General features: G+C 41.3%; 1 protein-coding gene across 2 annotated transcripts; it reads left to right on the forward strand.

Annotated features, from left to right (window-relative positions):
* Window positions 1–274: 274 nt before the first annotated feature.
* trip10a (thyroid hormone receptor interactor 10a) lies at window positions 275–16,726 on the forward strand. Of its 2 annotated transcripts, XM_068718507.1 has the most exons (15): window positions 275–395; window positions 5,281–5,396; window positions 5,902–5,958; window positions 6,297–6,444; window positions 8,398–8,460; window positions 8,910–9,014; window positions 9,128–9,256; window positions 9,744–9,890; window positions 10,031–10,219; window positions 12,726–12,902; window positions 13,831–13,940; window positions 14,220–14,352; window positions 14,539–14,627; window positions 14,715–14,848; window positions 15,196–16,726. In XM_068718507.1, exons 1-15 carry the CDS (start codon window positions 372–374, stop codon window positions 15,345–15,347), a joined length of 1,773 nt encoding a protein of 590 aa, XP_068574608.1. In that variant the 5' UTR covers window positions 275–371; the 3' UTR covers window positions 15,348–16,726. The 2 variants fall into 2 exon arrangements, with proteins under 2 accessions (XP_068574608.1, XP_068574607.1); XM_068718506.1 differs by lacking the exon at window positions 12,726–12,902.
* The last annotated feature ends 312 nt before the right edge of the window (window positions 16,727–17,038 follow it).

Raw genomic sequence — 17,038 nt, forward strand, 5'->3', positions numbered from 1 at the left:
TGTAAAACAACACAAACAGCCAGGATGCAGCACGGTCCTCTGGGAAGAGTCGCCTGTGGTTCAGTGCACTGCCCCTTTAAGACTTAGGATTTGGGAGTGACGCGTATATGAAAGCTAGTTTATCCCTCTTTCCTTCGCTATGAAAAATATTTGGACAACCTAGAATAACGACTTCCAGCCCTATTTAACTAACTAATTACGATGCTGGTTTGCATTATTTGTTGAGGCAATCAACACCGGACTGCGTCGCGTGGTCACTACTTATTTATCGGGATCGTACTTGCCAGGGCCCGTCCTCCGAGCTGCTGGAGAACTTTGGAGAAGTTCTTTGTATTCGGGTATCGGCAGACAGCTTGGCCGACAAGCTGAACATGGACTGGGGCACAGAGCTTTGGGTGAGTCCGTCATCTGGCTTGCTTTGGTAGTTGTCAAGATGGAAACAGTGCGATCTCTATGCTACAGCTCGCCGAGAAAGTCGCGTAACGCTGAGCGTCCTGCTGGTGAGGGATGTTTCCCAAGAAGTAGCGAAACGCTGCAAAACTGTGCATGCATGAACGCGGGTCCTTTAACGGTCAGTGTTCTTGAGCGTTTAGTAGTTGAGACAAAGAGTGGGTTATCTGAAGCCCACACACCAACATGTTGCGCTTGTGGACAGTAAGACAGTTTAGTCTTGGATCCACATGGATTTGGATGTCTGGCTTTTGTGTGGATCTTTTTTTTTTTCTTCTTTTTTTTTTTTTTTTTACTGTGCTACTCCACAGTGTTTTAATTAAGGGATATCTGCAGTGCACGAGCCAAACAGCTATAAAGTTGGTTAAATTCAAAACTTAGTGTTGCCTTGAAAAGAAAAAGAGTCTGTTTCTGCCTAGTTTCAGACTAGATTACCTTCTGAATCAGAATCAGAACTGTTTATTGCCGAGTACGTTACTTGGTTTTGTGATTGTGATTGGTGCACAACAGTAAACACAAACATATTAAAACAAACGAATAAGAGTATGTTAAAACAGGTATATCATTAAAGTGTCAAGTGTTTATTAATAGAGGAAAAAAAATGCTGCTAATCATATATAAAAGCCCTAAATCAAAAGCAGCTTGAACAAGTCCAATTTCTAGATATCATATGTCCTCTATGACTGAGAATCTTCATGCACATAGGCCACTCTTGTAATGTTGACTATGAATTGTAATGCCAGGGTGAACATTGTGTCAGAATGCTATTTATTCTGCATATTGAAGTGTGCTGAGGCGGGTTGTACCCAGTGGGACGTCTCACTGTTTACAGTCTGGCACTCCTTGCTTCCATAGCAATGAAATCCGATGGTGACATTTGCCTTGACAACAAGCTTCATCACTGATGAGGTGCCTCGTGTGTCCACCTGAGCAGCATGATTATTTATTCAGCAAACAGTGTGTTGATTTCAGGAGATCTTGATTTTAGGTGTGATTTGTTGGATTGAGTGTTTATATGGATAGATAGATTCCTTTCGGACTTGTGTTTTTATTGGGCTGACTGATATACACATAAAAAAAATGAGTGCTTCAGTGGGTAGTTTTAAAAGATGAGGGCTGTTTTCTAGGTCAAAACAAATCTGGGTGCTACAGTCCATAAAAAAAGTAAACTGTGAGCCATTTCCTGCTAACAGTGACACTCTCCAGAATCTAAACAAACCCTGTTGAAAATCCCACCATATAACATCAACTTAATGACTGTGCCATGGCAATGAAGCCACACATTTGCAAACACTCCCACATGCACATTCTCAGGGAACCTGAATATGTAAAATGGAGCATTGCAATGATGGGAGGTTGTGACCTCATTCCAGAGTCTCCCCCTAGGCCTCTTCCCCTGTCCCTTTTCCATCCTACATGCTGCTGCTGGTGCAACAGTCTAATTAGTTTTGCCCTACTTTGATTGAGTCAGAGAAACATCCGTACCCCAGTAATAATCAGAGTCTCTGTCTCGGTATAGGAGGCTTTCCTGTTCATTGCATCAAGTTGTTTCACTGCAAAGTCTCCACACAAAAGCCAGCGCTCTTTCTTCAGGCAATATAAAATACTTGAGATCTGACTCAAATGTTTTTGTATTGGGCTGTAGCCTCGCCTGTCTGGTTAAACAAAGCCTTGCGGGCATAATTGTGTTAATGTTTGGTCCCTTGGGTCAAGTCAGCTCAATGGCATCTGTCCCCTGATTGTCGTTAATCCAAAGGCTATTTTAAGGCACGAGTTTGCAGAGTGCAAGATCAGTGTCTAAGCATTAGCCGTGATAGTGAGTGCTACCAGGCCAATCCTGAGAACCACAGGGGCAGGTCTGGTCGGGCCACAGGCCCCGAATATTTAGAAGACAGGGTGACTCAGGGCTGAAACATCCACCCAAGCCTTGTAGGTCGGCAACTTTCAGGGTGACTCTTTTCTGAAGTTATGTGGCATTCGCTGGATGCCAGCTTTCTGTCTGGTATTACTGGAAAGGTTGTAAGATGGAGTGTAAAGAACACGTTGGATGCTACTAAATGTCTCTCAGGAATGCATCACAATATATAAAAGCTACTCAAAATGTCTAAATCATACGTACATGTATGAAAGGAAGTAATAATGAAATAGGATGTTGACCAGACACATGATATTTACTGTTCAATCAAATTCATGACCATTTGAAAGTTGTCAGTAGTTTCCTACACAAACCGTTTATGATTTATAAAAAAATATGTTCAGTACAAACCCAGTCTATGGGGACCTATAAAGATAATTTACACCCTGGCTTTAAATGGTTATCAATCGCAGTAGATGTGACAATGATTATGTCCTTGAAAGCTGTGTGGTTTGAAGACAGTTTAATGAGGTTGGCTTTTCTCTAATTGGAGCTCTCTTGTTTTGAGTTAAGCAGTCACAGTTCATTTATAGAGATGATCATTTGCTATTTTTTCTGCCGTTTCTAAAAGAGCACCTAGTTATGAGTTCAGCCGAGGCTCATTCTTCTCCAAAAATGCTGCACTCAACCAGAGAAACGTATGATGTACGTACTGTACATAGAAAGAACAGTCGACATACCAAAGACCAAAGAAATTCTCAGTTGACTACCACTCATACGAGTTTGTCGATTAAGTGATCAGTTGATTTAATCGACAGATCTTTAAAACGGAATTATCACACAAAGCACCGCTTTAAATCCCGTGTTCACCAGAGTTACGCTCATACATTTCTTGGGATTAATTAGTTAATTAAAAAAAAAACTAATATTTGTTGTGTTTCAACCATTTTTCATAGTTTACAAATGTTTGTTTTTGTGCCTCTTCAGCTTTGTTGTCAGTTGCTGCTCACGTCAGTTTCCCAATTTATGTTTAACAAATTCTTTTGATAAAGTTAGTGTTCCCTTATTGAGTTGCTGTTGGGGTGACGTGTTTGATAAGTGATGGATGCACTCATGTGCAGCTTGACACGATACTTTGATCACACATAAATAGAACAAAATCTTTTATTTTGGTACTAGCTACAGCTCTGTTCACTCAGCTACTTGCATCATCGTAATCCTGTGAGATTTAAACAAAATAAAATGCTATTTTACCATTGGAACTAGACGAATAGGATAACAATCAAGTAAAACGTGCTGTTTCTTCTCTTGTGTGCAAACTGTATATTCAACAATGGGCGAACCACAGTTTTTTGGCAGCACACTGGGACACAACTTCTTCACAATATTCCTGCTAATTCTAGAAAGGCATCAGGTCATTGACTGACTTTCCCAAAAAAGATTTGTTTATTACAGCTATGATGATGATGATTCAACATTACATCCTCTTAATGGCCATTAAAGGATGGCAAACCATTAAAAGACAGCAGGACATGTCATCTTAATGCAGAAGTTGTTTACCAACACGTTCTCATTCCAACTTGTCACATACTGATGCTTTGTCAGACTACTTGGCATCACACTTTCTTTCATATTCATAATGTAACGTATCTTACCATGTGTTTATTTTGTCCAGGTTAACTGTGACTTTAAATTTCCATATGGTCCCATGCCTAATGGTCAGTGTAGATAATTGCAGCCTCAGCCTCTGTTGATGTGGTGAAGTTGAACTGGATGCAGACAACTGCTGCTCGTTTAAATCATTGATATATATTTATTCTACATTTAAACAAAGCAGCGCCCTAAAACCCTGCCATTCGGTTATAATAATAATAATACATTTTATTTATCGAGTGCTTTTCATAGTACTCAAAGACACTTTACATTAAAATCATCATATAGACATTAGTAGCTTTGTTACTACTATTCTTCTCTCTCGCAAGTCAAATTTTCTTTCCACATCTAAGAAGAAAATCTGTAGTTGTAAGTTGACTTTATTGACTGTCATTACTTCTGCTCCATTATAAATGACTCTGAATCAAGCCCCTAGCGCTGCCTATTGGTTAGATGTTATTTTAGTGATGGATTGCCTCTGCCTTAACCTTTTAACTGTGTTCTGTGATTAAGCTACACTGTGTCTCATTCATTTGGGTTTTGCCTCTTTTGTTTTACCCGAAGGGTAGGAAGGGATTTTAGAAAAACAAGGCCCAACTTGTTATGAATCCTCTATCAACATGCCCCCTCCTCCACACTAAAGACACCAGCAAAGAAAGCTTGTGGGTGTTGTGTAGAGTGAGAGAATATTGGTGAAGATATCATCTCTCACGCTTAACGGACTTGTCTGAACTTGAATGTGTCATAAAGTGCTTTACCCAATAAGGAACCAAAGAGGAAGAGAAACACAATATACCTCCCTCATACTCTACAATTTGAAAAAGGAAGACTCAGCAAATTCAGTTGCACTGTGCCAGACGGGTTTATGATTTTGAAACCAGTCATGAAGTGGGTAAAATAGCTACAATAACTATGTAAAGCTCATTTGATGATATTTATAGTATGTCACATTGCTCTGTGTATCACAACAGCCCCTAACTGTTCCTGCCCTCTTCCTTTATTGTGACCCCGCGTTTCCTTCAACTGTCCTCTCTCTTTAAAAGCATGTGTGCCCTGTGATTTAAAGCTAGGAGGAAGTTTAGAGATCATTGCCAAGAATTTTGTGTATGCGTGGAGAGAGTTTTGTGGAATCAAACATGCGGGAACGAACGTCAGTGTGTTTAGTTTATTACCTCCATTCAAGATACGTTTAGATGACCATAAACTGAACCAGAGGAACGTCCCAGTTATTACCCAGAAGTTAACACATGTTCCGTATCCTGACCGGCGAAGTGTTTCCTTAATGTCTTTTCCTTATTTGTCTCTCGTGCTTCGTTCTCCAGGACCAATATGACATCATTGAAAAGCACACACAGTCTGGCCTGGAGCTGGTAGAGAAGTATGTGAAATTTGTGAAGGAGAGGACAGAGATTGAGCAAAACTACGCCAAACAACTGAGGTAGGCCTCGCTCCTGTTGCTGCCCCCCCTCCTGTGCTTTTCTGCCTCAAATGATTTGTGTGTGTCATGGCTGCATGTTGAAAGGCTGTTTATGAAATGTTTGTGGGGTCTTATGACTACTTTGGTACATAATCCAACTTTGTCTCTGAAACACTGGCCTCATTCTCCTGCTGCAGTGTGCTCCCTCTCCCGTTTGTCTCCCGGTCTCCAGGCCCACATCTGCTGTAGTGCTGAGCTTTGCTGGAGAGGAGAGGAAGTGGGAGCAGACTGGCACATGATAGACAGGATGTGGTCAGGGAGAGAGAGTAAAAGAAGGAAGAAAAGCTATTTTAATGTGTTCACAGAGGACTGCTGCTTTTGATTCAACTGTATAAAACAGTCAGTGGTTGCATAAGAATAGTTTAATTTGAGTGAGCTTTCTTTAGCTGTCACCCATCTGTTACCCATTGAGAGTGTATCAAGTATTTGTTTCCCCATTCCTTTGATGCACTTTCACTGTCCACAGGAACCTTTCAAAGAAATATAACCTGAAACGAAGCGGCAAAGATGAACCCGATTGCAGGTGAGCCATTTCAAATTATATCTTCAAAGAAAACTTCTAGATTTACTTTTTCCTTAAGGAATTACATTTAGCTGTAAAACAATGTCGGCTAGACTGGTGCTTACTGAGTCGATTAGGATTTACACCCCATAAGAGCTCATTAGTGTCATTCATGCTGTAGTGTGAGCCATTTGAATGCCCCTAGAATGAAGCAGGAAGTCATGGCCTTCTCATTATGACTTGGCCCATTGCCGACGTCTCTTTGAGCCTGTGTTTGTATCATATTATCTTATCAGTGGTCCCATCACTGTGTTTTCATTTCTCCACCCTTTCCTCTCTCTCCTCCTCTTGAATGGCAGGTTTTCCAGCTACCTGTCTTTTTTGGACGTGCTGAATGAGATGAACGACTACGCGGGGCAGCGAGAGCTAATTGCTGAGAACATGATGATGAACATTTGCATCGATCTCACCAAGTACCTGCAAGAGCTCAAGCAGGAACGAAAGATGGTGAGCCGACCAGGAGTGCATCGTGTCAGTCTGGTTGAGGTCCATCTTTGCAGCTGCGAGTATACCAAATAAATCCTATAATGTTGTCACAGGTGAAATGGTGTGTTGGGGACTAAATGTTTAGTTTACACTTCTTCTCCCCACGCACCGTTGTCTACCCTCGAATACACCTTCATCTTCCGCTTGTCTACTCTGTTGTGATAGGGTTTTGGGACATTGTTGCTTTACTTTGATACAGTGATTGAGTTTCATTCAGTGTATTAGAGGCACTACTTACAATTATTCAATATTCGATTAATCTGTTGATTATGAGATATGATGTATACATATCATAATCAACAGATTAATTGAATATTTAATAATTGTAAGTAGTATATATATATATCTCATAATCATGTTAAAATCGTTTGAAAATATTATATTAAATATAAAATATGCCCATCACAACATCCTAGAGCCCATGGTGACTTTATCAGATGTCTTATTTTGAATTAATAACAGCTAAAAACCCAGTAATATTCAATTTACTATAACCAAGATTACATGCATTACTACTCAGGTTTTTGCCCTTATTTAGAAAAAGACAATATTCCTAATAAGCTGTTTACATGGCTAATGAAAATGAATATTCCACTTGTATTCCCGTTTACGTGCAGCCGTGCATATTCCGATCAGTGTAAAACTCCCCCACAGGGGTCGATGCCTTAACATGGCGTCTATCACGTCAAAATATGGAAGAGTGGAACGCCAGGACCGCTTGCGCCATTTTGCTTTTTTGCATCAAAATGTTTTTTTCAAAGTTTTCAACAGGTGGCAGATTTGCTCGACTGTGCAAACACAACCTCCCTCCTCCCTCTTTCATTCCTTCAACCACCTTCTTGAAAAGGTCATATTTGCATATCCAGAATCCTGTTGATATCCAAGTCCTTCATAATACTTAAAAGAAGGTTTGTTTCTCCTTCCAACCACACATGTGAGCTTTTCTTCTGGGCATGCATCTCTCCTCCAGCTTTGCATACTATTGGCAAGATGGTTTGTGTGCAACACACAGAGCTGGTCGTAAACAGGAAAGAGGCTGTGTGTCACAAAGTGCCGTAAAAACCTCCATTAAGACGCATATTCCTAATGCGCTGCATACAGGTCCAAAGAATGCTCCCAAAACCTGGTTAAAGTGGCATTTCCACTATGTTTATTGGAAAATGTTCCATTTGGAATAAGGCCTAATGCTGAATATCATGTTTACATGAGCCATATCAACATCATATTGTCATATTCAGAATAATGTAGAATTTGCAGTTTTGCTTAAAAAAGGTTTCAATGAAGCGCCCCAGTAGCTCACCTGAGAGCGGTAGAGAGGGCGCTGTGTTCGATTGAAACCATTTTAATGATATGTCAATTATCAAAATAGTTTCATATTAAGTACCTGTTGAATATGATTAATCGACCAATCATTGCAGCTCTTGAGTTTATTTACCTGGATGTGCCTGCAGCCCCATGTTCAACAGCAGAGAACATACCAAATGAGATTTTCAGTAGGAGTCTGCAGCACACACAGCTCAGGAGGAGTGTGCTGTAAAGGGTGGGAGGAGAATAGAGGGAGATTTAAAGGAGGAGTGGAGATGTGGAGATCTCACTGTTGTGGCAGGAAGGAAGCCTTGCTTCGTGTCTCCAGGGGGAGGCATGGTTGGAGCGCTGGTGTGCCATTTCTGTGTGAGGAATGCATTGGCTCTGTCTCATTTGGATTGCAGAACACTGCAGCCGTGTACAGGCTCTCACTGCAGACGTGATGTCTCAAGCAGACACACTGGTATTTGTTTTCTTGTCTGCTATGTTGTGCTGCTTCAGGAGGTCATTGTTTATTCAGTGTCTGCCCCTGCACATGGCTGTCTCTCTGTCTGTCATCTGATCCGCCTCCCCTCTTCTCACTCGGCCTATTTTTATGAATGTCTGCAGTATCTCATGGAGGCCAAGAGGGCCCAGCAGAGTTTGGAAAGCACCTACAAGCAGCTTGACAGTGTAAGTGGAAACACAGACTTTTAAAAGATTTTATAAAATAACATTTTTCCTGAAGAGGCGTCCATCATTCCTTATGTTTCATGATTACATTTTTAATTGAGATTAGCGAAGCTGTTAGATATATTTTTAGAGTCCCTTTTTGTCCTTTCTGTTGGGTCCATTATGTAAGACAGGAAAGACTGTAGGCAAATGCCTGCATGTTCAGTGTGGCTGGTCAGGTGTCTATATTTGTCTATAGTAAAAACAGATGGACAGCATGGAAAGCAGTTCCCTATTTTAGACACCTGTCATCAATCCAAGATCTTACCCACGAAGGTATGATTGTAGATGTTATATGTAATAGTAAAACCTCCTAATACTTCATTCAGCCAATAACCTCGCTTAGCTGGTTGAAGTGAACATGGTCTTTCTCTGTTTCTCTCCATCTGTCCTTTCTTTCTGCACACCAGAGTAAAAAGCGCTTTGAAAGAGAATGGAGAGAAGCAGAGCGCACAGCACAGTACGCCGAGAAGACTGATCAAGACATCAATGCCACGAAGGCGGATGTTGAAAAAGTAACGAGGGGGGAAATGAAACTGTTCATTTTAAGGACTGTCAATCCAAAGCATAATCCAAAGTAGAATCAGATCCACTTGGTTAACCTGTTGTCTGTCTGTGTTGGTTCCAGGCCAAACAGCAAGCTCATATGAGATCACACATTGCGGAGGAGTGTAAGAACGACTATGCTGCTCAGCTTCAGAAGTTCAACAAGGAGCAGAACCAGTTCTATTTTAATGACATGCCACTCATTTTCAATGTAAGTGAATTACATTTGGCAACATGTGACTGTTACTTCCCCTTACATTTATTTTAATTGTTAACATATGGGACAGTAACAACTGCTATTAGTTTGCTAAAATATAGATAAACTGATTTTTTTTGGTCCATAAAAACTTGAAATGATACATGCACAATAGAAAATGAGCATTTAGCCAATTTATGCTGACATTTAGAACTTAAGATTTCTGAACAACAACATAAATGAAAGGTGCACTCACATATTGACTCAAAACCAGCAAAGAACTCCTTAGTTATATCAATTAATGTGGTTTCACCTTTTCAAATGCTTAAGTTTTGACTTTGAAACTTTCATCAGAGCATTAACAAATATATTTTCATAATCATTAATAACTAAACTTCTTGCTTGACATTGAGAGGCACATTACAATATGGACAATGTCTTGTTTATTGTCTCAGCCCTGATGGTGTCGGCGTCTAAGCATCTGTTTCTGTGTGTTCACTAGAAATTGCAGGATCTGGATGAGAGGCGAGTACGGAAGTTGGCACAAGGCTACATCTTGTTCTCAGACACAGAGAAGCATGTGATGCCTATCATTGGCAAGTGCCTGGAGGGCATTACTAAAGCCGGCACTAATGTTAATGAGAGAAATGTGAGTTGGTCTCAAAACAAAATGCTGAATTTTTTTTTTTTTTTTGTGCAACTTGCCTTTATGCAGCCAATTTGTTTTAACTGTGCATCTGTTTGAAAATAACATTTGATTGCTCTTATCCATAATTATATCTAACGCAGGACTCCATGGTTGTAATAGAGCAAAACAAGTCAGGCTTTGAACGTCCTGGAGATGTGGAGTTTGAGGACTACAGTCAGGGCATCAACCGAGCCTCTTCTGACAGTAGTCTGGGCACGCCTAAAGGCCCCATGGAACTTCTGGGAAAGAACAGGAGCAAAAACTTTTGGCTTTTCAGCAAAAAGAGTAAGGTAGGACAATCCACATTAGGCTGATATATCCTAATGCCTAGGCCCCTATGAATGCACAAGCAATCCTCTCCATCAATGATCAACGACAGCAGATTTTGAAAATTTGCAGGTGGGCAGTCGGTAGAGATTAGTGGGTGACTCCTTGCACGTCAATGTTTAGTGTTTGAGCCACAGAGCCAGCAGGAAGGAGCCAGGAATTCCCCTCTGCAGAGAGCACTCATGATGGACCTGTGGTTGTGGCACACACAAACACACTAAGACACAACCTTCTCATCTCTAAGGCTAAGAATAATAATGCATGAACCTCTCATGTTACACGTGAACTCATACACACACCAAATACCTCTAGAACTGGACCTTTGCATGACTCTGTCCCTGACTGTGAGTGCCCCCCCCCCCCCCCCCCCCCCCCCCCCCCCCCTTACACTCCCTCCCTCCTTCTGCAGCGTGGTTTCCAATAGGTCACCTGGCAGTCAGCATTCTGCTGTGCTTGTGCTTTCATCAGCACGGGGCCCAAACAACATTGCATTTTCCTCTACAGGCATCCACAAACACACTGCTTCTATTATACTGCCCAGAACCCGGCATTATGTCTCTCTTCACAATAAGATTTTTGTAACAATAATCGGGATGGCACCAGGTTTTGCCAGGTCAAACAAATTGGATCAGGTCCAACCACACACATGCATTGCCATAGATAATTGCCGTTTTGTACTTGGTCTTCAGAATCTATTTGGGTCAAGAGAGCCTCACTACATCGCAAATCATGGATCTTATCTCAAAGGAACACGCTTGCTGGCATCCAAAATTGGGCTGGTGATAGCTGACCCCCCCCCCCCCCACACACACACACACACACACACACACACACACACACCCTCCTCCTGCATCAGCACTAAATGACCCCCTCTTTCTTCCCTGCAGTGTTTGCTTGTTCAGCGCCTCTCTTCTCTCTGCATGTCTTATACAGGCTGTGCTCTGCTGTGCGCTCTTCCTGTTCTGTGTATGTGTGTGGCACACTGCTCTGTGTCACTAGTCATGCTCTCCCAATCAGCAGTATGAATAGGAGGCTGACTTTATTGGCTTGAGTGAGCTTTTGGTTTATGTTTGGTCCTTAAACATTCCCACTTTTTGCTGCTCTCCTGTACTTAAACCGCCATAACTCTCAAGAAAAGTAGCACATACCCAGTAGATGTTCACATAATGATAGTGCTATCCTTCCAGCTCTCAGTATTTACACAAGGGACCTTGTTATAGGGCTGTTTTAGACATTCACTATTGAAGACTAGAAGACATCCGCCTCCTGTGTAATTTAGCTAATAGATCCCACCCCCACCTTTCCACTTAGGCGTGCTGTACAGCTGACACAGAGAGGTATTACTGTAGTTTACTCCAGGCATGTTTTCAACTTAACCCCTTTCTAAAAGGTCATACAGGGCAGCCTTCAAGCCCAAAACAATCTGTATGCACAAATGACACTGTGGTAATTAACTTTAACTACACTGATATATGAATTGGTATTTTATCTATGTAGGTCAGAAGAATAGCACAGGTTGAGCTGTGGACATCCATTTTTGCACAGAATCCTAATGATTGCGTTGGCTAATGTGGCTTAAATAATGTTTTTTCTTTATAAAATGGGTCTTATTTTCATAGTTTTGGACATTATTTATTTTTATTTCTGAAATTTCTTTTATTATTGACTTGTATTTTCACTGTACACTGGAAGGCAGCGAACAAAAAGACCCAAACTCTGAAAACGGTTCTATAGAAAAATTATTAATGTTCTTATTATAAACTTAGAGCACAGTAAACACATTAAATAATAAGCAGTCAGTATTTACATAAGCCCAGTTTTATTCATTTTGGGAGTACAAATCACAGTTAGGAAATTTTACAGTAATAACAATTTGGGTAATATAAAAAATGTTCATCTCCGTTATCACCTCCATGTAAGTAGTAATATGATGGATTATGTTTCTTTGCAGTGTCACCATATCTCTATAAGGCCAGGGAGTAAAATATCCTGAACTCATATTATTTTACCAATCATGGGTTGGATAAAACTATGAAAATAATTTAACATTTTCTTTTAGCACTTGAAACTTGGCCTGCCCCAGCTCCTCTCTGCGGCTCAGCACCCTTCATCCTGGCTCCAGTTCGACTGCAGGTGCTGGGCTGCTGTGGCTGTGGTGTGGGAGCTGTGGTTGGTTGCTTGCTGTCTTGCTTTTTTTTTTTTTTTTTTTAATCAGTGTGTTGATGGGAGCCAAAGAGACAGGTGTTTGCTTTCATGCTTTCTGGGCTAGTGTGCTGGGTTTGCTCCTGTGTTGTCTTCCTGGCTTTGTGGTGTGCTTTAAATTGTTGATGGTGTCTTTTTATTTCCCTTGTCACCTTGTTGTTTTTGTCTTCCCCGTCTCCCTTCTTTTCTTTCCATCCATCCCCCTCTCCCCCATCCTGTACACTGCCTGCATACCTCATGCTTGGGTGCTGGTACTTTGGGTCTCGCCCCCACCCCAGCTCTCTCCCTCCACGCTCCCGCCTTTCTCGTCACCCCCCCGCCCCTTCGCCTGCTAACGGACCCCCTTCCCCCAAGTTTGGCCGGGACCCCCTGTCGTACTGTTTGAAGGAGATCAATAAGACAGTCAAACCCAGAATCTCTTCCTTCCGGACACTCAGGAGATCGGTGAGTCATTAGAGGAGACCGTTGGGGTTTCAGGAGACCTCCACTCATCAGGGCTCACACATCATCCTGTGTTCCCGCTTTTGCAAGAATGGTTGAATCCCTTAGATGACAATTAACATGTTCAACACATAAACATGTAGCATAGATCTTATATATGGTCCTTTGCTATTGTAAATATTTTTACATGTTTTAAACATGTAACAACCACATTTAAAGATATTTTCTATACACATACTATTTCTCTTTCCCTCAGAAGTTTACTCCAGAGACGATCACGGTAATATAGACAAGAAAACTGGTGTGGGGGGTCTCAGTTGTGTGACAGACATAAATGGCTACCTTTCCATTACAACAGCTCATGTTATTGTGATAATTTTCCCTTCACAAAAGTCCGGAAACTTCAGTAGTTTCTGTGTTGAAACGACCGAATATGTACCTTCCACGATCATGTTATGTTGCAAAAGGCCTGTCCTCTTGAGTTTGTATTGAAGAGGTGGCCACCTGGTGGTGGAGTAATGGAGGAACGCTTGGCAGCACAAGGGGACACCAATTTCAAAGTGTCCTCAATTGTCTCTACACTTTCTTGGGTCACCTTTTCTTTCCAAGATTTCATGTTTCGAACTTGTAGTTTATCTGCCAGTATAACATTATGAGAGTGTGCTCATCATATTGTTTGCCCATGGGTGGTGGTTTAGTGTTCAGCTCACTGTTGTACATGAGCTGGCTTTATATTAAGATGCCTTACAAACGAGGAGATTTGAAAATAATGTTTTGCTAGTTAATCATTGAGCTGAACTCAAACCGCAGGTTTTGTGTTCCTCCTTAAGTGTTTGTTTGGGTTTTTTCCCATGGTTACTGTCTTGTATGAAACTGTTCAGTGTGAGGCAAAGTTCAGTGTTAACACGCCCCATCGTGTGAACTCTTGCAGCCTACGGTGACAGAAGACTTCGCCCATCTTCCTCCAGAGCAGCGCAGGAAGAGGTTACAACAAAAACTAGAGGAAATCTGCCGAGAGCTGCAAAAGGAAGTAGATCAGAGGTGTGTGCCTTTCTGTGTATCTGTGGGTATCATTCTGCATATTGAAAACCATCTCTGTTAGATCTGCTCTGGTGAAGAGTGTGGATGTAATATTCATGCCGTGCACATCAGTGTGTATAACTCCGTGGTGTTTGTGTGTTTACCTGCTATTGAAAGTCTCTCTCTCTCTCTCTCTCTCTCTCTCTCTCTCTCTCTCTCTCTCTCTCTCTCTCTCTCTCTCTCTCTCTCTCTCTCTCTCTCTCTCTCTCTCTCTCTCTCTCTCTCTCTCTCTCTCTTCAGTGAGGCCCTGGGGAAAATGAAAGATGTTTATGAGAAAAATCCTCAAATGGGAGACCCTGCTAGTCTGGCATCCCAAATCAGCCAGACGTCGCAGAATATTGAGAGGCTCAGCGGAGAGCTCAACAAGTATGAGGTAATCTGGACCTCTGTTGTTTATTCATATTACGAGGTCATCATTTACCATTATGACGTGAGCCCATTGTGGCAGTTTGGGCTATACAAATAAACACGACTTGATATATTGACCATTAAATGCATCACAGAGACAATATTTCATATATTTTCTCTCCTTTTCACTTCGTCTCTCTTGTCTGTGTAGACTTGGCTGGCTGAGGCAGGAGGCCGAGGGGAGACTTTGCGCTATAAAACTCACACATTCAACAACAACGGCGCTCACGATCTACTCAGGTAACACTCAATTCTGCTCATAGACGGGTGTGTTTGGCACAATATGTTGTCTGCTCTGCACAGGAAACCTATGTTTTCCCCCTCCAGCCCTGATGGAGCTCACTCCGATGAAAGCACTCCTGATCCCTCCCAGGCCATCTACGCTGAGTTTGATGACGACTTTGAGGACGAGGAGCTAACTACTCCTATTGGGAAATGCACAGCCATGTACAGCTTCCCTGGTATGTCGCAGGTTTTAGAGGACTAGGACCTGTGAGTGTCCTTGATTAAAATGTCTTGATGAAAAGAGATCAGTTTCCATTGAATTGTAGCTATCGCTTTGGAAATCAGTGGCCTTTGGAAATACATGTATTTTTCAAAATTATAGTAACTTGCCTTCTGATCAGCAAATACTGCCTGTAGTTCTGTCAATATCATAATTGTGAAAACATTGGGGAGGAAAATATTTCTAAAAACTCACATAAGGGGCAAGGTCACAACCATACTAAGAATCAAAGTTGTTGTGTACTCTTGTATGCATAAACTAGTACAGGAATATTTGCTATCATATAGTTTGTCTGTCTTCCAGGCGCCAGTGAAGGGACCATCTCTATGCAGGAGGGGGAGGTGCTGGCAGTGGTAGAGGAGGACAAAGGGGACGGCTGGACCCGTGTCCGTAGGAATAATGGGGATGAAGGCTACATACCTACATCTTATGTCACCATCAACCTGAACAAATGACAGACGTATGAGGAACAAGAGAAGAAGAAATGGTCACTTCACCAGACTGTATGCAGTTCTTCTCATGGGACCAATCATAAAGAAGCCACAGCACTATGGGCGGGACCACTGGTGTACGCAGAAGGAGATCCAAATAAGGTGGTTTGATTTCATGAGATGAGTGCCCCAAATGGGCAGAGGAATGGTGCTGACAGTGCGTTCCTCATGGCTTACATTACATTATTGTAATCCCAGTTACCTAAGCCACCTAAACCACAAGGTTATTTTACTTTTGGATATCATGTCACAATAATTTGGGGATTTTGGTTTAACAATGTTGCATGGATCTTAGGCACCATCGCGGTTCGAGAGTCCGCCTCGTCCCACAGCCTGATAAGGCATTAGCTTCTAAATGTGAGAGGAACAAGAAGAGAAGGAGGAAGATGAGTGCTGCTGCCATCTTTACATTGAGTGTTCATACCAGTAAAACCTAGGAGGAAGTTACCGCACAAGTTTACCTTTTTGTTTAGTTAAAAGCGGACCTGCAGTTCTCATTCGCTCCCGCATACCACTTTCTAGCTTCACTATAGCTTGCGAAGATGTATGGCACCGTCACTTTGCTCATGGTTGAACTTGAGTGTCCCTAGGGGATGAGTGAGGTTTTTAGGGGGAGAATGCTTCACTTTTGGATTTTAGCAATTTGTGAGACAAGGGTTAGGCTCTCCCGTCATGGTAAATCACATGTACACAACTGTACAAACACTCTAATGTTCAGACAATCACAGCCATATCAAAGTCTATTTTCAATCTATTACAGTATCAGGCATATAGCTGTTTTTTTCTAATAGTTACAACTTGAAAATTGTACTTAAAATAATTTATTACAAATGTATGTTCTATGAATACAAATGTCAGAACTTGTATTTTGTATTAAGGATGTTCTCACATAGTTTTTCCCCCTTGCACACTTAGTGGACAGTCTGTAGCCACAAAAGGGAGTAAATAATGCACACATAAAATGTGCTACATTAAGACTATTGTATTTATGTAATAAATAATATATATTTTAGCTATCACAACACCACTTTTGTCTTATTAGCTTTTTTTTAACCATTTAAATAAAGTGTTACATTGTAAGAGAAAAAAGTCTCTAATGTTGCTAAATATTTTTTGTTTGGATTCGCTTCAAATCTTCTCAAGATCGAGCTACGTCCTGTTTTTTACGTTGTTAGCCAGCGAGAAGCAATAACTGCTCGTGTCTTTGGTGCCTTTCTGGATAAAAGCATAGTGTATATACCATTTTCGTAAGACATTTTGTTTTCTTAATAAATGTAAAGCACATTTCAAAGTTAGGAGTGGTTATGTCATTTCTGGACTTGGAAATAAATATTTGAATCAAACATGGTGTCTGTTGGTGATGTACAATTTGTAGAAAGATTTTGCGTCTAAAATGCAGTGACACCCATTCTAGAGTTTGTCCCCTGGAATAACTCGGTGAATACATTTTCTGCTCAATAGGACAGTTTAGTCTATACTTGTGAACATGCATCACTTTTAACTGAAGCATGAAACTTGAAGTTGTGGTTTCACAGTAATGAAAATGTGGCCCTATTTAATAGGAAATGAGTGAGTCAGTGGGTGGAAGGAAGATTTGAGGTTTTGCAGGTCAAATAAGACAACACAATTGTTCATGTTCACAAAAGCTGACTGAT

This window comes from Cebidichthys violaceus, unplaced genomic scaffold (assembly GCF_023349555.1).
Source record: "Cebidichthys violaceus isolate CVI_PGR_0920_01 unplaced genomic scaffold, fCebVio1.0.p SCAF_23, whole genome shotgun sequence".
NCBI lineage: Eukaryota > Metazoa > Chordata > Actinopteri > Perciformes > Stichaeidae > Cebidichthys > Cebidichthys violaceus.